At 45.4% G+C, this 20635-nt stretch overlaps 1 protein-coding gene across 1 annotated transcript; it reads right to left on the bottom strand.

Annotated features, from left to right (window-relative positions):
* Window positions 1-15572: 15572 nt before the first annotated feature.
* mrpl12 (mitochondrial ribosomal protein L12) lies at window positions 15573-20280 on the bottom strand. Its single transcript, XM_068058438.1, has 5 exons — window positions 20164-20280; window positions 19082-19268; window positions 17665-17739; window positions 16590-16727; window positions 15573-16042 (listed from the first exon to the last, which is right to left on the bottom strand). The coding sequence occupies exons 1-5, from the start codon at window positions 20238-20240 to the stop codon at window positions 15926-15928; spliced, it is 594 nt and encodes a 197-aa protein (XP_067914539.1). The 5' UTR covers window positions 20241-20280; the 3' UTR covers window positions 15573-15925.
* Window positions 20281-20635: the final 355 nt, after the last annotated feature.

Raw genomic sequence — 20635 nt, 5'->3', positions numbered from 1 at the left:
AGATATTAGGTCTGATGACCAAAAGCTTGGTCAAAGAGGTAGGTTTTAAGAAATGTCTTAAAGGAGGAAATTGAGGTGGAGACTGTTATGATCCTACTTTTTTTGGGGGGGGGGGGGTGGGTGTGGAATCTGCAGTGTGTCTTTTAGTCAGCAAAGAATCAGTAATGCTTTAAGAACAAGCAAGCCTCAGGAGTTACCAAGAAGGTGCATTTTGATTGCCATTGGATGCAACCATATGGAGAGGGAACCAACCAGCTTCAAAGGGTGCATCCTGGTTGCCTTGGATACAGCCACTCAGAGACTGAGGTTAGATGTACAATGTTGCGATTAATTTTTGAAACGAGCTGAAAAACTGGCTTTTGTACAGACACAGACTGTGCTGCCAGCATGTACTGAAGGAAATAAGAGAGCTCTTCCTCTGTCTATTTAAACCCTAGTTATTATACTCTCTCAAAATTTTAAAGAAGCTTCAAGCCAGATTAATTTCTTAAAAGAAAATAACCAATTACTTTAACTACTGAACTGTAATGCTGTGTTCATCGCTGAAGAAGAAGAGCACTTCAACTGCTGAACTAGACGACTGACTGTCCCACTGTTGAAGAACCTTTTTTTTTCCTATCGGATAACTGCGAAGACTTCAAGCAACATTGGACCGTTTCTACATTGGGAAGATTCTATTTCGGCAGGAGCGTAAATCTACAAGACTTTAGTACTTTAAAAAATATATATTGTTTATATCTTAGTATGGTTTAAGAATTTAGTTTTCTATAATGAACAATTAATTTGTTGATCTTAGGATACGTGGTTTGGTTCGCCTCATTAGGGGGTTAATAGATGAATCAATTTGGCTCTGACTTTCAAAGAGAACAAAGAAAATTACAGCACAGGAACAGGCCCTTCGGCCCTCCAAGCCTGCGCCGATCCAGATCCTCTCTCTAAACCTGTCGCCTATTTTCTAAGGGTCTGTATCTCTTTGCTTCCTGCCCATTCATGTATCTGTCTAGATACATCTTAAAAGACGCTATCGTGCCCGCGTCTACCACCTCCGCTGGCAACGCGTTCCAGGCACCCACCACCCTCTGCGTAAAGAACTTTCCACGCATATCCCCCCTAAACTTTTCCCCTCTCACTTTGAACTCGTGACCCCTAGTAATTGAATCCCCCACTCTGGGAAAAAGCTTCTTGCTATCCACCCTGTCTATACCTCTCATGATTTCGTACACCTCAATCAGGTCCCCCCTCAACCTCCGTCTTTCTAATGAAAATAATCCTAATCTACTCAACCTCTCTTCATAGCTAGCGCCCTCCATACCAGGCAACATCCTGGTGAACCTCCTCTGCACCCTCTCCAAAGCATCCACATCCTTTTGGTAATGTGGTGACCAGAACTGCACGCAGTATTCCAAATGTGGCCGAACCAAAGTCTTATACAACTGTAACATGACCTGCCAACTCTTGTACTCAATACCCCGTCCGATGAAGGAAAGCATGCCATATGCCTTCTTGACCACTCTATTGACCTGCGTTGCCACCTTCAGGGAACAATGGACCTGAACACCCAAATCTCTCTGTACATCAATTTTCCCCAGGACTTTTCCATTTATTGTATAGTTCACTCTTGAATTGGATCTTCCAAAATGCATCACCTCGCATTTACCCGGATTGAATTCCATCTGCCATTTCTCTGCCCAACTCTCCAATCTATCTATATTCTGCTGTATTCTCTGACAGTCCCCTTCACTATCTGCTACTCCACCAATCTTAGTGTCGTCTGCAAACTTGCTAATCAGACCACCTATACTTTCCTCCAAATCATTTATGTATATCACAAACAACAGTGGTTCCAGCACGATCCCTGTGGAACACCACTGGTCACACGTCTCCATTTTGAGAAACTCCCTTCCACTGCTACTCTCTGTCTCCTGTTGCCCAGCCAGTTCTTTATCCATCTAGCTAGTACACCCTGGACCCCATGCGACTTCACTTTCTCCATCAACCTACCATGGGGAACCTTATCAAACGCCTTACTGAAGTCCATGTATATGACATCTACAGCCCTTCCCTCATCAATCAACTTTGTCACTTCCTCAAAGAATTCTATTAAGTTGGTAAGACATGACCTTCCCTGCACAAAACCATGTTGCCTATCACTGATAAGCCCATTTTCTTCCAAATTTCCAAATTCCTTAATTTGGGAAGTTTAAAGTGATATGTTAGGCGATCTGTGGAGGGACGGGACTGAATTGACAATGCGTTTCTCCCACCGCAATCAGAATCATATATTTTGATTGGTGCTTTGACTTGAGCAGTCGGTCGTAACAAGAGGCAAAGAGGCTTAGGGAGGGTATTCCAGAGTTTGGGGCTGAGGCAGCTGAAGGCACAGCCACCAATGGTAGAGTGATTAAAATCAGGGATGCTCAAGATGCCAGAATCAGTGGAGGACAGATACCTTGGAGGTTTGTGGGCTGGAGGAGATTACAGAGATAGGGAAGGGCGAGTCCATGGAGGGGTTTGTAAACAATAATGAGAACTTTAAAATCATGATGTTTCTTGATTGGGAGCCAATGTAGGTCAGCAAGCACAGGGGTGATAGGGGAACGGGACTTGGTGAGAGTCAAGATATGGACAGCAGAGTTTTGGACGACCTCAATTTATGCAGAGTACAATGTGGGAGACCAGCCAGGAGTACATTGAAATAGTCAAGTCTAGAGGTAATGAAAGCATGAATGAGGGTTTCAGCAGCAGATAAGCTGAGACAGGGGTGAAGTCAGGCATTGTTATGGAGGTGGAAACAGGCGGTCTTAGTGATGGCACGAATATGAGGTCAGAAGCTCATCTCGAGGTCAAATATGACACCAAGGTTGCAAACAAACTGGCTTAACCTCAGACTGTTGCCAGGCAGAGGGATGGAGTCGGTAGCTATAATATAATACAATGGTAGTTCACAGTCATGAGTTCCTGCCCCCATGTTGGCAACAGGTTGTGGAAAACCTCAAGGAAACAGCGTAAACAGCCACATGCGGCATATCTCCGGGATTTTTAACCAGTCTCCTGCTGATGTTACAATGGGGCAAGCATGGAAAAATCCACAGGATTTCAAGAACTTTCCCTTTACCAATGTCAAAGAAAAGAAAGGACATGAAAAATTATTGGCAGGTAAAATCAAGGAAAACCCAAAGATTTTTTATCAGTACTTTAAGAGCAAGAGGATAACTAAGGAAAGGCTAGGGCCTATCAGAGATGTACAAGGGAACTTATGCATGGATGCAGAAGATGTGGGCAGGGTTCTTAATGAGTTTTTGTCTCTGTCTTCACAAAGGAGAGGGTTAATGCGGACATTGTAGTTAAAGAGGATGAATGTGAAATATTAGATACGATGAACATAATGAGAGAGGAAGTACTAGAGGGTCTGACATCCTTGAAAGTGGATAAATCGCCAGGGTCGGATGGATTGCATCCGAGGTTGTTAAAGGAAGCCAGGGAGGAAATAGCAGATGCTCTGAGGATCATCTTCAAATCCTCACTAGATACAGGCGAGGTGCCAGAGGATTGGAGGTCTGTGAACGTTGTACCATTGTTTAAAAAAGGTGCGAGGGATAGACCAAATAATTATAGGCTAGTCACTCTGGCCTCGGTGGTGTGTAAATTATTAGAATCAATTCTGAGAGACAGGATAAACTGCAACCTCTGTGCCGTAACATTTCTATGATTCTATGAACTCAAGAGATATGAGGGACAGGGGGTGGATACCAAACAGCAATCAATCTTGTGAGCCTACAAGCTACAACTTCCTCTAAAATATATATAATGTACTTGTATGATCTGAGATAAACACCTCCGGTTTGTCATGCTCACTGCATCTGAGATCTGGATTAATATTAATAATGCTTGTATCTCTAGAAAAGAGGAGGCTGAGGGGTGTCCAGATATGGAAGGGTTTTATAAGATAGACATAGGGAAGATGTTTCTGCTTGTGAAGGAATCCAAAATTGGAATCACACATGTAAGATAGACACTGATAAATTCAATAAGGAATTCAGGAGAAACCTCTTTACTCAGGGAAGGGTGCGAGCGTGGAACTTGTTACCACAGGGAGTAGTTGAGGCAAATAGTGTAGAAGTATTTCAGGGGAAGCTAGATAAACACGAGGGAGAAAGGAATAGAAGGATATGCTGATAGGGTGAGGTGAAGTAGGGTGGGAGCAGGAACACTGACAGAGACCAGATGGGCTGAATGGCCTGTTTCTGTGCTGCACATTCTGTGCAATTATATGATAAATACTTTTCCCCTCAATAGTAAACTAAGGTAATGAAAGCTCCTAAAAAGAGAATTAACTTGTAAATCAGTAAAATGCCATTTGGATTTACTAAACCGACTAGGGTCAATCATTGTCTTCTTGGGCAATCTGCCACAAATTCCTCACTCTGGCACCAGACTCACCACCTAACTAGTCACAGAGTTATTCATTTACCTTCCTAGATACAATCTGTACCAAAGAATGTCGCAATGTAGCAATGAAAAGGGACAATGCTGCACAGTAAACATCTTTCATTTATATTCTACCCACATGCTGTCCCCTCCTGATGGACTTGCCTGTTTGTTGCAGTATAATTATGTGGGCAGTGGCCACCCTCCCACTTGTGACAAAACCTCAGAGGTGATACATTATTGACCAAAGGAATTTTCTAAAAAGTATGCACTAGTTAGGTTGTTTCAGGGTGATGCAGGCGCTGAGTGCCCTAGGGATTGCTGTGGAACTATTTATTGTTGACCCAGTTTCAATTTCACAATTCACAGATGAAGATAGTGAGGAGCATAGTGATAGACTTCAAGAGATCGTAAGATATAGGAGTAGGACTAGGCCAATCGACCCCTCAAACCTGCTCCGCTATTCATTATCACGGTTGATCTGATTTTTTTATGGCTGCATTTGCTGACAACGCTACCGCTAGGTGGCGCTGCTGTGGCACATGCACAAATGCAGCCTGTTCCACTAAAACGTCACAGTCTGCGACTTTAGGCAGCTGCCAAGATTAAAGATGGCGCTGCTCAAATAATCACACGGAGGCAACCTAACAAACACGTCAGCACACAATGGCCGAGTGAGAGAGCAAACGGGCCGGTGACAGAGGGAAGCAGAGCGGCCGGAGACAGCAGCAGGGGTGGGTGGGTGGGTGGGGGGAGTGCGTTTTTCTGTGCATGCGCCATAAACTTGCAACGGCAAAAGACGCACTGGCCGGTCCCCACACCCAGCGACACCAAGGTCTTCAGCCGCTCGCTCCCCGCGGCTTTGTACGGCCTCGCGCTTCCAGCCCTCTCCATCCAGCCGTTCCCTCCAGGTGCAGATCCCCCATCCAGCCGCTTTCTCCCCTACTTCTCAACTGTACTTCAGGCATTGCAGGTCTCTGCTCCCTGCCTTTTGCATCCCCCTCTTCAGGCACTTCTGAATTTACCTCCCTCCCACTACACCCCCTCTCCCCCCCACCCCCTCTCTACCTCCCCCTCACCTCACCTCACAGAAGCACATTTCTTTTGGACTATGAACATAAAGCAGGCCATTTAGCTACTCCTTCACCTTCCCATCCGCTCCCATTTAATCCTGCCTACTACTATCAGCATCACCTTCCATTTCTTTCGCTCTTATCTACCTTTGCCTTAAAGCAACATTGAGGATGGAGAACAGTGTGGCTGCACTCCCACCTCACCAGTTGTGTACTCAGCAAGATCATTCACATTCGTGTTACCACTGGACACGGCATGCTTGTTTCTTTTAGTGCTTAGTCTCTTCTTGCTGAATGTTCCCCAAGTGCTTGACCACTTTGGACGCCCTCTCTGCTTGACAGGCAGCAGCTGGCAATTGCGGAGTCTCACAAGGCTCTGGATGGTTGTTTCAAGGGCGGATGGGGAAATAGGTGGCTGTGTGTCCATGTGCACTGCTCTGATGGGTGCAGGAACAGAGCAACTTACAACAGGGCCTGGAGCACATGTACTGCCTGCACACAGCCCCAGACAATGGAAAGCATTTTAGTGCAGTGGACTGGAGCACATGCAGTGCTCCAGACAATGGAAATGTTTTCAGAACAACTTACCTTGGAGCAATCTCCTCTTTCTGATAAAAATGAAGCAGACTGAAATCTTCAAAATGACTAAATAATTGCGAGAAAATGCCCGATGAAACCTCTCCTCCTTCCACTTTCAGAAACTCGCGCCGAAGTTTGACGCATACGTGAATACCTGTTGGCGTTGCATAAAGCGCATGTGCCGAGGCCGACCAGGTGCATTGCCCGAAGATGCACACGTCACGCGATGACGTCATCGGCGCGTGCGCTAACCAGTCCTGGCAAGCCGAATCGCAGCGCATGCGCAGAGAGCAGGGGAACCTGCAGGCGATGGTGTTCCCATGTATTTGCTGCCCTTGTCCTTCTAGTTGGTAGAGGTCGCGGGTTTGGAAGGTGCTGTCTGAAGAGTCTTGGTGCGATGCTACAATGCATCTTGTAGATGGTACACACTGCTGCCACTGTGCGTCGGTGGTGGAGGGAGTGAATGTTTGTAGATGGGGTGCCAGTCAAGTTTACTTTAGTTTAGTTTAGAGATACAGCACTGAAACAGGCCCTTCGGCCCACCGAGTCTGTGCCGACCATCAACCACCCATTTATACTAATCCTACACTAATCCCATATTCCTACCACATCCTCACCTGCCCCTATATTTCCCTACCACCTACCTACACTAGGGGCAATTTATAATGGCCAATTTACCTATCAACCTGTAAGTCTTTTTGGCTTGTGGGAGGAAACCGGAGCACCCGTAGGAAACCCACGCAGACACAGGGAGAACTTGCAAACTCCACACAGGCAGTACCCAGAATTGAACCCGGGTCGCTGGAGCTGTGAGACTGCAGTGCTAACCACTGCGCCACCCGAAGACGGCTGCTTTGTCCTGGATGGTGTAAAGCTTCGAGTGCTGTTGGAGCTGCACCCATCCAGGCAAGTGGAGTGTGTTCCATCATACTCCTGACTTGTGCCTTGTAGATGGTGGACAGGCTTGGGGGAGTCAGGAGGTGAGTTACTCGCCACAGGATTCCTAGCCTCAAAAATGTCACAGGCATTTTTGGTAGGAAAAAAACTTGCATTTGTTTCAGATTTCCAGCATCCGCAGTATTTTGCATTTATATCATGCCTGTCACCACATCCCAAGGCGCTTTACAGGCAATGTAGTATTTTTGAAGTGTAGTCACTGTTGTAATGTAGGAAACGCAGTAAATCAATTAACACACAGCAAACTCCCACAAACAGCAGTGATAATGATCAGATAAAACCTTTTTTTAAAAGTGGTGTTGTTTGTGGGATAAATATTGGCCAACACACCAAGGATAACTTCCCTGCCCTTCTTTGAAATGGTGCTATGGGATCTTCATTTAATGTTTCATCTAAAAGACCACACATCACTCCATCACTGGAACATCAGCCGAGATGTTAGGCTCAAGTCTCTGGAGCGGGACTTGAACCCACAACCTTCTAACTCAGAGGCAAGAGTGGTACCTGCTGAACCAGGGCTGGCACGAGTGGGTCAATGGAAAGAAACTATTTCCTCTGGATGGAAAGTGGAGTCGAAACCAAGGATCAGTCATGATCACTTGGTTACAACTCAGTGAGCCAAGATCTGAAGACCCCCAGGCCAATTTAAAGAATTACACATCAAGATTTCACGTTTTAAGATTATTATAACAACTAAACTAAAAGAAATCCCCATTAACTAAATAGTACTTTGTAACTAGCTGATACTCCAAATTACAAAGAAAGGTATTTTCTTTACTTATTAAAACACTGGAAAACCTCACACACTTATACGTTACACTTTGACGGTGAAACCTTTGCAGTTAAAAGTCCCAAACTCCTCCCAGTTGCAATGGGTTAGAACTCCCAGACCTTTCCAAATTAATGTCCTCCTCATTCACTTCTCTGAGCACTTCCAACCTGGATGTCCGTGAATAATGCGATTCCTGGTGATCTTGTTGGACTTTAAATTCTCCACAAACTTCAACTTTCAAAACAGGTTCAAGTCTTCGCTTCCTTTCACTGTATCAGTATTTTCAGAGAGCAGGTGTTCCCTCTTTCTCTCTCTCGAAGCTGCCACTGCTGGTTGTCTTCCTTTCTTACAGCCTGCTCAGTGGCTGCCACTGCTGGTCTTCTATACAGCCTGTCTGCCTTCAGAAAATCTCTTAAATTCATCTGGACTCAAAAGTCCTTTTCCAACATGCGAAGTCCAGAAGTCTGGTTTCACAGAGCCACCTGGGCCTTCCATTGTTTCCAGGTATTAACAACTGCCTGCTACGTTTACATCTCTAGAATCACTGACTCCTTGTTTACGATCCGAATGTCTGGGAGGGTGAAACCCATTATTCTTCAGGTGTTACCCCTGCAGTCTCTGTTTTTCAAAAAAAAGTCTTCGATCTGTGTTCTCTGTTCTCCTGGTAAACAAGATTTCTGTCCTGTTCTTAAGCAGAGTGGTTGTGAGGTCAACTGACCTTCAGAATCCATCTTAAACTTTTAAAAATCAGTTTTAAAAATATAATCATGTTACAAAATCCAGCACTAACAGTATTGAATGGTGGCGCAGGCTCGACGGGCTGAATGGCCCACTCCTGCTCCTATTTCTTATGTCCAGAATAAGGGGACATAACCTTAAAATTAAAGGTAAGCCATTCAGGGGTGATGTCAAGATATCCTGGTGACCTAGTGGTTAGGATTCAGCACTCTCATCACTGCAACCCAGTTTTAATTCCTGGGCAGGGAATGAAACTTACCGCCAGAGACTCAATGGGCCGAATGGCCTCCTTCTGTGCCATAATCACTGCATGTCTTCTTCACACAAAGGGCAGTGGAAATCTGGAACTCTCTCCCCCCCAAAAATGCTGTTGAAGTCAAGGGTCAATTCAAAACTGAGAAACAGACAGATTTTTGTTAGGTAAGGCAACTAAGGGTTATGGAAACAAGGCCAGTCGGTGGAGTTAAGAAACAGATCAGTCACGATCTAACTGCATGGTGAAATGGCCTTCTCCTGTTCTTGTGTAAGGTAACCGAATCTCATGAGCTGAAACCTGCAGCCTTTATTCTCTGCCTTACTTGCATCAGTATAAATAGTTTATGAAGTAAACATACATCACCAATAATAATCCTTTTACTTCACATGGTAGATATTACATTGCTTAATTGCCTTTGTACAGGTTGTACTTAAAACAGAATCCATACAGATCAATATCCCAGTGAATGGGTTGGGAATGGCGTTCCTCCTCCATGCTGTTTCTCCTGCGAGCAAGCTGCAATTCCTGGTCTGATGACGGCACTTAGCATCAGACAGCACAAGGAGACACCACCAGAGGGTAGTGCTGCCTGCAGCAAATGAGATGCAAGTTAAAACAGGTTCCTGCTATCGAGTGGTCCACAAGAAATCCCAGAACAGTAGCACAGATACTCTACACCTGTCTGAATATTTAAACTGGAACTCACTGAAGGGACAATGCTGCAAGTAGCTGTGCCTCCCTCCTTCATAGAAGCAAGTTCATACTCTGCAACAGACTGTAACCTGCCACTAATTCAGCAGATCATTAATCACGTAGCATGGTCACTGTGGCAAATGCCAGTATATATGCAGAGTAATTTTAATTTTGGACAATGATGTGCCACTACCAATATCAAGTTAGCTGCCCACTGTACACTCTCCTTTTCAGTGACATGAATGGAAAATCAGTCGTGGGTTATAAAGGGCGGATAATTCAACATCACCCATTTTATATCATTGACCATAGTTACTATTACCCACCAGTAAGGACAGCTCTTCTGAAGCTGACAGAATTGGTGGCTGTGCCTTTAGCTGCCTAGGCCCTGAGCTCTGAAGTGCCCCTCTCTCTCCTCCAAGACATTCTTTAAAACCTACCTCTAATCAAGCTTTTGGTCACCTGTCCTAATATCTCCTTACGTACCTCAGTGTCAAGTTTTGCTTGATAACGCTCTTGTGAAGTGATTTGGGGCATTTTTCATATGTTAAAGGTGCTATATAAATGCAAGTTCTCGTAATTGGGAGCGCCAGGAGCTTCATCCAGTATCTAATCCATTCTGCACCTCACTGCAGTGGCCAGTACGAATACTGGGCTCAGGAATATAATTCAGCTGGCGGGATGGAAGCTCTCCCCAACCCAACAAACAAAAACAAAAATAAACCCTGGCTGTAACTTTCCCATTGGTTCGGATGGTAAGTGCCGCCCCATGTCATTCTCAACCATAGAAACCAAGATCATCCACATTTTGTGTTGGCTTAGCTGGAGGGGCAGTAAAGGTACAACTAGATAGCTGTCCACGACCAGCCATGAGGGAGGGCCCGACTCGATTCTGCTAGAAGCATGTGTTTGTGATGAGGATAAAATCAAGGTGCTCCCCACATTTAAAATACCCATCTGATCATCTTGCTCCAGCCTCATGTGTGTCGTAAGGGCCCTTGGGTACGGTGCCAGTGGGCTCCTGACATCTAGGGAACCATAGGCCAGCAGGATTCACTACTGTCAGGAGGGGAGAGCAGGGAAAGGGGCTTCACAAATCCAGACTTCAATTACCCTTTGTACAGAAACGCACTCCCGTGATTTAACTCCTAAGCAACCCAAGGTCCATCAGTGCGACCGTGATGAATGAAGACTGCAGGATGACTCCAGTCCAGGAGGGCAGATAGATGGCAGCTGCAGTTTAGTACAAAGAAATGTGAAGTAAAAGGAGCAGGTGGTCCTTGGTGTGCAAATACACAGGTCATTAAAAGGTGGCAGCGCAAGCCAATAAAGCCATTTTAAAAAAGGCAAACACAAACCTTAACTGTCTAGTTAAAGCACAGAATGCAAAAGCAAGGGGATGAATGGTAAAGTTTTACAAGACCTCAAATAGGCCAATTGAAGCACTAGGAGCTCATTATAGAAAGGATAGAAAAGCAATGGGAAAAGTGTAGATTTGCTCGTGATAAGGGGTTACTTAAGAGATTTAGAAAGTTAGGGATTTTTTTTTTTGTAGCTGAGTAGGTTAATGGGTAACCAGTTGGAGATCTTCAAGTTCATAAAGGATAAGATTATTTCCATACATTAGTGAGATGGTAACAAGGAAGCCAATTTTAAACTCATAGCAACAAAATTAAAGGTTAGATTTTTTTTTTTACACAGAAGTCAAATAGAATGTAAAATTCTCTTCCACAAACCACTGTTTACCAGAATGATAGCTGAAGTCCAAGGGTTAAATTACAAAGAAATTTCACAAACTAGGGCTGTATTTGCTGGAATTTGGATGGGTAAGGGGTGATTTGACAATTTTCAAGATATTAAGGAGAAAAGATATGGTATAGAGAGAAAAACTATTTCCACTGGTTGGAGTGTCTAGGACTAGGAGACTTGTCTAAAAATTAGAGCCAGACTTTGCAAGAGTGAAATTAGGAAACACTTTTATGCACAAAGGATGATTGACGTTTGGAACTCTCTTCCACAAACGGCAATTGATGCCAGATCAATTGTTAAATGTAAAACAGATTGATAAATTTTTGTTAACCAAATGTATTAATGGATATGGGGCAAAGGTGGAGTTAGATCACAGATCAGCCATGATCTCACTGAATGCCGGAACAGACCCAAGGGGCTGAATGGCCTCCTCCTGCTCCTATGTTGGAGCCGAGACCTCAGGAATTTCAAAAAAGGAAATTAGATAGTTGCATGAAAACATACAATATTAAACAGTTATAGAAAATGAGCAGAGAGTGGGATTAGAGGATTGCAAATGTTAAATCCCTGTTCAAATAAGGGGAGAGGGATAAACCACTCAGCCTAATGGCAGTGGTGGAGATACTATTAAAGACAATAATTCAGGACAAAATTAATTGGCACTTGGAAAAGTATGGGTTAATAAAATGCAAACAAAATCATGTTTGACTAATTTGATTTGAGTTCTTGGAAGGTTGATGAGAGTGGAACAGTTGGTGTAGTGATATGAACTTTCAAAAGGTGTTTGATACAGTACCAGATAATAACCTAATTCACAGAATTGAACTCGTGCAATCAAAGTGACAGCAACAGTGTGAATACAAAATTGGACCAGAGACAGAAAATAGAGAGTAGAAGTGAACTAAAAACAGGAAGTGCTGGAAATAGCAGGTCTGGCAGCAGCTGTGGAGAGAGAAGCAGAGTTAACGTTTCAAGTTGATGACCTTTCATCATGTTTCTGTTTTAATCTCAGATTTCCAGCATCTGCAGTATTTTGCTTTTATTATAGTAGTAGTGACCAGTTTTTTTTTTAAGGCTGGAGGGAAGTATAGCGGTAGATATCTCACAGAATTATTACAGCACAGAATGTCCCCCAGGGATTGGGACCACTGCTCTTTCTGATATACATTAATGACCTGGAGATGAGGAAATAGGGCGCAATTTCAAAGTTTGCAGATGACACGAAACTCGGAAAAGTAGCAAACATTGAGGATAGTGGCAGACTTCAGAGGAACATAGACTGATGAAATGACTGACTCATGGCAGATGAAACTGAACATAATGAATTTTATTTTATTCAATCGTGGGATGTGGATGTCGCTGTTTATTGCCCATCCCTAACTGCCCTTGAGAAGGTAGTGGTAAACCGCCTTCTTGAATATAGTCCCTTGCTAGGCAATTCCAGAGGACAGCTAAGAGTCAACCACATTGCTTTGGGTCTGCAGTCACATGCAGGGCAGACCAGGTAAAGATGGCAGATTTCCTTCCCTAAAGGATAAGAGCGAACCAGTTGGATTTAGAGACATTCTGGTAGCTTCATGGTCACCATTACCGAGACTAGCTTTTAAAAAGTGTGAAGTGATACATTTTGGAAGGGAAGGGGATAATATAAACTAAATTATACAACTTTAAAGGGCATGCAGGAACAGAGACCTGACAGTTTACAGACAGCAATCTTTGAAGGTGCCAGGACAAGTTGAGAAGGTTGCTTAAAAAAAAAAGCATGCAGGATCCTTGTAAAAAGAGGCATAGAATACAAAAACAAAGTTAACTAGCCATTTATAAATCATTGGCTAGGCCTCAACTGAAGACTGTGTTCAATTCTGAGCACTACACTTTAGGAACAATGTCAAGGTCTTCGAGAGGATGCAGAGGACATTTAATAGAATGGTACCAGGCATGAGGAACTTCAATTACCTGGACAGACTAAAAATTGCATTGCTCTCCCTAAAGCAGAGAACGTTAAGGGGAAATTTAATAGAGGTGTTTAAAATTACTGAGTGACTTCCCACAATGCAGAGCGAAAGTGAAAATCATCAGTGTGTGTAAACATTTGCCACCTTCCCGGTATGAATGCACGCATGTGCACACTGACAGCACCACCCTTAAATTGATGTGATCGTCGCCTCCATTCCCCTGAACAGAATCCCGCTCCCTTCCACTATCCCCGCTTCAATTTCCCACTCCCTACTACTTTTTGCTGCACCATCCTGCCTTGCTGCTTGCCTACCATCCCTGTGGCTTCTCCGGGAGGCGAGCAGCCGAGGGGGGAGGGGACGAGCAGCCGAGGGGGGAGGGGACGAGCAGCCGAGGGGGGAGGGGACGAGCAGCCGAGGGGGGAGGGGACGAGCAGCCGAGGGGGGAGGGGACGAGCAGCCGAGGGGGGAGGGGGAGGTGGGGGGGGTGGCCGAGGGGGGAGGAGGCGGTGAGCGAGCAGATGTGCGTGGGAGGGAGCTGAAAAGAGAAGCAGAGATGGTAGAAGGGAGCAGGATATTGTTGGGGGTGGGATGGAGGCGGTAATCACAGCCACCGAGGGGGTTTGGGTTTAATTTGTTTTTTTGTGATAAATTGAGCAGCGCCATCTTTATTATTGGCAGCTGCCTGAATGTAGCAGACAGTGACGTTTCAGTGGATGAGGCTGCATTTGCCATGTGCCAGTACTGTGCTACCTAGTGGCTAAATTGTCAATAGCTGCCTTAAAATTAAGAATGGCTTTGATAGAATAATTGTGGAGAAACTGCTTCCACTGGCAGGAGGGTCAGTAACAGGGAACACAGATTTAAAGTGATCAGCAAAACAGCATGAAGTGTGATGGGGATAAATCCTTTTATAGACAGTTGTTGCGATCTGGAACGCACTACCTGAAATGATGGTAAGAGCAGATTCCGTAATAACTTTCAAAAGAGAATTGAATAAATACTTGAAAGGGAGAAAATCAGCAGGGCTATGGGGAAAGCTATGTGGGACTAAGTGGATAGCTTTCAAAGAGCTGCAATGGGCCAAATGGCCTCCTTCATTGCTGTAAGATTTCATGATTTTAATCGGAGTCAGCATGTCAGGAAAAAGTTGAGAAAACTGGAGTTTCTGTATAAACAAAACCTTCAGCAAGTGTCTCACTGCAAAAAGTTGGGACAATTTTATAACAAATCTGACTTTAAGGTGACAAATCTGGTCAGTCTTAACAAGCTAGTTATGAACAACTCATTACAGAAAATCCTGACTTCAGCACAACTTTCGACAACAGTCTGCAGGAATCCAGCGACAGCGTGAAAGCTTAACCTTCAGGCTCAAAGATCCTGCAGAGGGAAGGGTGGAGGGAATTCAGAGAAAGCTGCAAATCGACAATTCTTTTAATGCAGCCCAATCTCACTTTACAGAATGTAAGGCAGACAAACACCTGCCAACAAGCCCTCCGAGAAAATCATCCTATTTCTTTATTTAAAACACTTTGGTTAACTTTACCAGCCGTTCAAAAAGGCAATGTTTCTAATCTTAATCTAATTCACATCTTGCATGGCACCAGCTCATGCACCCCAGAAAAGAAAGACTTACATTTTATATAGCCTTTCACAACCACTGGATGTCTCAAAGCACTTTACAGCCAACGAAGTACTTTTTAAAAAAAAAACGTAGTCACTGCTGTAATGCAGGAAATGCATAGCAAGCTCCCGCAAACAGCAAGATGAAATGACCAGATGATCTGTTTTTGTGATGTTGACTGAGGGATAAATATTTTCCATCACAAATACTTACACAAAAGAGGATTTCCTTCCTTTAAACTGACCACTGCATCAGCAGAGACCTGCACCACTAGGGGCATGTTATCCTTATTAATAATTACCTCTCACACCCACCAAACCTGCGACACTGGGCACAGCAGTTATTAACACCGCAGAATCCTTCAGCCTGTTTACAGGACACCATTTGCTAAATGAAACCGACAACCTTCGATGCAACTCAAAAGAACTGAACTTGGTGTTGTCGCAATTTAAACACACCAGAAATACCTCTGAAACGCTGACCCTCTCTAATTTGAAACTTCTTCACTCATCATTATGCTCAGTCCATTTTATGTGAGGAACAAAGTCAGTAGTGGGAAAGATTATTAATTATTAACTTCACACCTACAAATGCACAGGGGCGATCGCCCTTTACTGAAGCCTGCTCTTCAACTCTATAATTACCCTCCTGCTCTCCGGATCCATCGCTACACTCTAAAGTGACTTTGCACAAGATATGAGGCAGCTGGGAACAATTGGTGGCATATCAAACACGTTCAGCTTTGGAGTTTAAAAAAAAATGTTTTCATTTAATGTTGGATGAAAATGACAATTGCCATACATGGAGATTCAGTCTGTTCCTAGTAAAGGCTGCTGTACAGGTGGGCATTTACAGTACCTCCGTTATTCCTATCTGACAAGTGACTGCACCTTCTAGCACTTTAGAAGTGGTATAAAATCATAATATGTAGACACACACAAACAATACCTTGGTCAAACTACACTCCCTGTTGTATACTTTATAAGTCCCATGACACAGTACAGAAGCTCCAAGATACCAGTCGGTGCACTGGACTGAGGAAGGCCTAAAAATTGGTCTCCGTGGTCGCCTATAGGCTGAGGATTGGCAGGAAGAACAACATTATTCCAGTTCAACTGTTCCTCCCGCTGCCTCAAGCGCAGCCTTCAATTTTTCAGCCTCCTCGTTTGAAATGTTGGCTTTCATCTCTTGAGGAAGGGATTCGACCAGCTTTTTTGCCTGAGGGACAAACGTACATAGTGTTAATGTCGGTGACAGGGAGAATCCCCCAGTACTACAGGGGCACTCGATGATCGAACAGCACAAACAAAATGTTATACCCCAACAAACAGGAGCAGGAACTGGCCATATAGCCCGTCCTGCCATTCAATAAAACCACCGCCAATCATCCACCTCAAACCCACTTTCCTACCCAATTCCTTTATCCCTGATTCTACATTTGCTCAGGGCAGTGGGACTGACCCCACCCACCCTCTTCAATTGACTGTGAAATATCAAAAAGAAAGACAAGTCAAAAAGTTAATTGTCAATTTAGCGATAAAAGTCAGATGGACAAGAGCAACCCATTTGCAGACAGCGCCCTTCACTGCATCAGTAGCAGCGTCAGTTTAGATTTTGTGTTCAAAGTCTCTGGAGTGGGACTTGAACCCACAACCTTCTGACTCAGAGGCAAGAGTGGCATCCACTGAGCCACAGCGGTTCACATTCTGTCCCGGGCATTGGGGAGCCAGTTTCTATGGGATTGTTGAAGGGAGGATCACCTCACCTGCACAAGGTTGAGCCCAGGAATGCAGTTCTTCACTTCTTTAATAAGTTTGACTTTCTCCGCCGCCTTGAATTCCACCAGTTTCACCGTGAAATGCGTTTTCTCTTTCTTTACTGGGACGGCATCATCTTCTGCCTGCTGGAGAAATGCAACAATAGAGAGATTAGAGAGGACAAAGAAGCAGGCCAGGGAGCATTCAGCAAATACTGTACCGCAAGGATAATCTCAGCTGGCGTTGCTGCTCAGTGTTACAATATGGACTGTATGTCCATGCTACAACATCCCAACTTTAAGCTCAGGGTTTTACATTGTAACCTCGAAATTAGGAAAGGCACCATCTCAGAAACAAAATGATTGCCCAAATGATATTGAACTGCTTTTGTTTTATAAAACACAGGGTAACCTTGCTGGGCAGTTGTTGAATGCAGTGTTAACCAAACAAGAAATGTATGTTGCCAGGTTAACAGCATAGTCCGGGTCTATTGATTACTACAAGGATTCAGCATAAAACATTTTCTTGGATGAGTGCACTTTCAACTTGTACTATCAGTATCTCACCTAGCACATCCCACACTTCAGCCCCAGCAGCATCCTGCGTTCTAACCCAATTAATAGGGCATCTGGCTCCTTTGAGGGATTTTATCCTCGAGATATTAAACAGACCCATTTACGACAACAACTTGCATCTAGAAAGCGCCCATAAAAGGGAGAGAAGTAGAGAGGCAGACATGTTTAGGGAAGGATTTCCAGAGGCAGCTGAAAGCATGCCCACCAAAAGCTGAGTGGTTAAAATCAGGGATATACAAGAGGCCCAAACTGGAGCAGTGCAAAGATTGCAGAGGGTTGCGGGGCTAGAGATTACACAGATAGGGAGCAGTTGAGGCCATGGAGGGATTTGAAAACAAGGATGAGAATTTTAAAATCGATGGACCAGGAACCACGTAGATCCGCAAGAACAGGGGTGACAGGTGAACACGACATGGGCAGCAGAGTTTTGGACGAGCTCGCGTTTAGGGAGTGCAAGGCAGGTGGCCGGCCCAGCAATGGGGGGGGACTTTCCTCTAATGGCAGTTACCTGGGAAACAGGCTGAGCAGCTGCTATTGCTCCAGCCATTGGCATCATTCCAATATCCTGAATTTTAAGCGTTTGCTGTGAAAACAAAAGAGCATTAACTGGCATTGAGATATAACAAACAACACAACTAATTCAACATTCCCATCACCCCACAGAAAGAACTACACAAGAAACTCAGCACACGACCCAAGAAATCTGCAATCATGTAAATCTAGCTGCAGGAAGTATTGATTTAAACTATAAGCCCAACATAACAGGCACCAGCCAGTTACAGAGACCACTGCATATATAAAGGAGCTGATGAAAAGCAGCTCGGTGGGAAGTATTTGCACACTTGTTCATTGCACAAAGCTCCTATCTGGGCTTTCCATGAACCATCTCCAGAGACAGAATATGTTCAAACTTGCACTTGTGTTGGCCACCCAGTAATTTCCTATTGTCACCGCTTCTGCATCATGTTGCAAGTGGGTCCTCGTGCTTTCAGAGATGGGGTCTTGTGACAAACTGAGTTATCACTCAGAATCTGGTACTTGTACACCCTCCACAGAGAGCACCATGTTCTGCTGAGAGTGCAACTCCCAGAATAAACCACAACCAAATAACCAACTGTTTGGTTCCCAATATATTCTCTCAAAATTAACGCCTGCGTTTTTCGACCATGTTTTCTGCAATATTAAAGGAGATGGGAGAATGCAGTGCAGGATAGTTTACAAAAGACACACGGTGTGAGGTGGCGCCAGAGTTACTGCTTAAACTTCAATCTGACAGAACACTCAGTGCTGTGCTGCTTCTGAACAAAGAAAAGCAAGACAGACCTCACAACTGGGGGGGGGGGGGGAGCGGGGGAAAAGAGAGGAGAGCATACCAGCCACCACCAAGGTCTTCGGCTGCTCTCTCCCCTGCGTTACATGACGACGTCATCTGCACATGCGCCAACCAGTCCTGGCAATGCAGAACGCTGCGCACGCGCAGAGAGTAGGAGACCGTCTGTGCATGTGCGCAGATTGGCGCAGTCTGATGTCAGCAGCCAGCTGCGTTGTCAAGAATCACTTTGTTTGGTTTAATGCCTCGTTCAAAAGACAGCACCTCAGACAGTGCAGCATTTCCTCAGTAGTGCAATGGAGGGTCAGCCTAGATTACGTGCAGAGTGGGACTTGAACACAAAACCTCCTGAAACAGACTGCTACTCACTGAGTTATGGCCCTCACTAGGGATGGGATGTAGGATGCGGGATCAGGAGGAGTTCTCCCATTACCTCCTTCCCTGGATCTACGCAGTCAGCAGAAGGCGGGGGCTGCGAGTGAGCCTACAGGTTTTCATTCTAATCGCGCTTTCCTGTCGCGTTCAGAGGGCTATTTCGACCTGCAAGATAAAGTAAATAGATCCCTTGCCAAATGGAGGCCTTTCAATGACATACCTTAAGCAGTTCATTTAAGTCGGAGATTTCGAGAAGTGTTAGGCTCGCTATTTCTTGCACCAGCTGCTTTATCTTTGGTGAGTAATCCTTGGGAGCAGTGTCGAGGGGCGGTGTTGCCAGGGTGCCATGACGACTGCAGGTGCTGGTCCTCAGGGCCCGTCGGGCACAGAAGGTTTGTAACTCTCGCCTGTCAAAGATTGAACAGAAAGGGAAAGTTCAATGGGAGGCATCTGTGGACAGAATGCAGTTACACAGCTACACAGTTCCCCTGTAGCTGGTTGTTCTCCATAGGGAGACCACTTCTGAAAATTCATTAGACCAGATTTTGCTGCAATAATGGCGAGGCTATCTGTTGTTAGAGTAAATCGGATAGTAACTTCCAGCATCTGCACAAGTCCAGTTAAACACAGAAATCTAGAAGAGATACCTGCTCCTCCACAGGATGCCCTGTAATCGTTGCCAATATACTTGGCACCAAAATCACTGTAATGGTGTTAACTTGGGGTATATTTTCCCACTAGTTCAACACTAATATGGACTTAATTGTACCAACCCTAACATTTTTAATGAGATTTCAGTGGTGCAATAAGTGGCAATAACTGAACAAGCTCTGGCTCAGAAAAATTAACTTTAGAAGCGTGGAGCCTCATTCCCTCGGAAGATTAACGTTGCAGATTTAATTTGTTTACTTTTTATCTCTCTTCCTTAATCCCACCTTTATTTTGCTTCCTTTTTTTTCACTTCTGGGTTTGGACTCAGAGGGGGGGGGGGGTGAGGAGTGAGGGGGGGTGAGGAGTGAGGGGGGGGTGAGGAGTGAGGGGGGGTGAGGAGTGAGGGGGGGTGAGGAGTGAGGGGGGGGGTGAGGAGTGAGGGGGGGGTGAGGAGTGAGGGAGGGGAGCGGGGGGCAAGGCCCCCCGGGGAAGAGGGTTGTCGGCAGACCAGGTGGCGGGAGGCGCGGGCGGAACCGGATTCGGTTCCAGGAGGGGGAGGAAGAGAATGCGGCCCCGGTCTCCCTCCTCGGTCTACCCGCCCGTCAGCGTACCGACCCAACGCACCGAGACCAATGCCCGCTACCCCTGTACCTGAGCAGTCCCCGGGCTGGTCCCGTCCCTCTCCCCAGCGCCGCCAGCATCTCCCCGGCGGACAGCGGCCGGCACATGGAGCAATGGCGGGCGGGGCGGAGCCTGGTGACCTCCACAGCCTGACCTACCCAACAGGCAGCGCGCTGCCAGCAACCAATTTAGCTTTATTAACAAGGAGCAAAGCGGGGGAGAGGGTGAGGCAGTTTAGTGCAGCAGGGAGGGGGTTAGTACCCATCGATGCAGCAGGGAGGGGGTTAATACCCATCGATGCAGCAGGGAGGGGGTTAATACCCATCGATGCAGCAGGGAGGGGGTTAGTAACCATCAATGCAGCAGGGAGGGGGTTAATACCCATCGATGCAGCAGGGAGGGGGTTAGTACCCATCAATGCAGCAGGGAGGGGGTTAGTACCCATCAATGCAGCAGGGAGGGGGTTAGTACCCATCGATGCAGCAGGGAGGGGGTTAATACC

The sequence above is a fragment of the Heterodontus francisci genome, chromosome 26 (assembly GCF_036365525.1).
Source record: "Heterodontus francisci isolate sHetFra1 chromosome 26, sHetFra1.hap1, whole genome shotgun sequence".
Taxonomy (NCBI): Eukaryota; Metazoa; Chordata; class Chondrichthyes; order Heterodontiformes; family Heterodontidae; genus Heterodontus; species Heterodontus francisci.
This window is presented reverse-complemented; position numbering and strand designations above follow the sequence as displayed.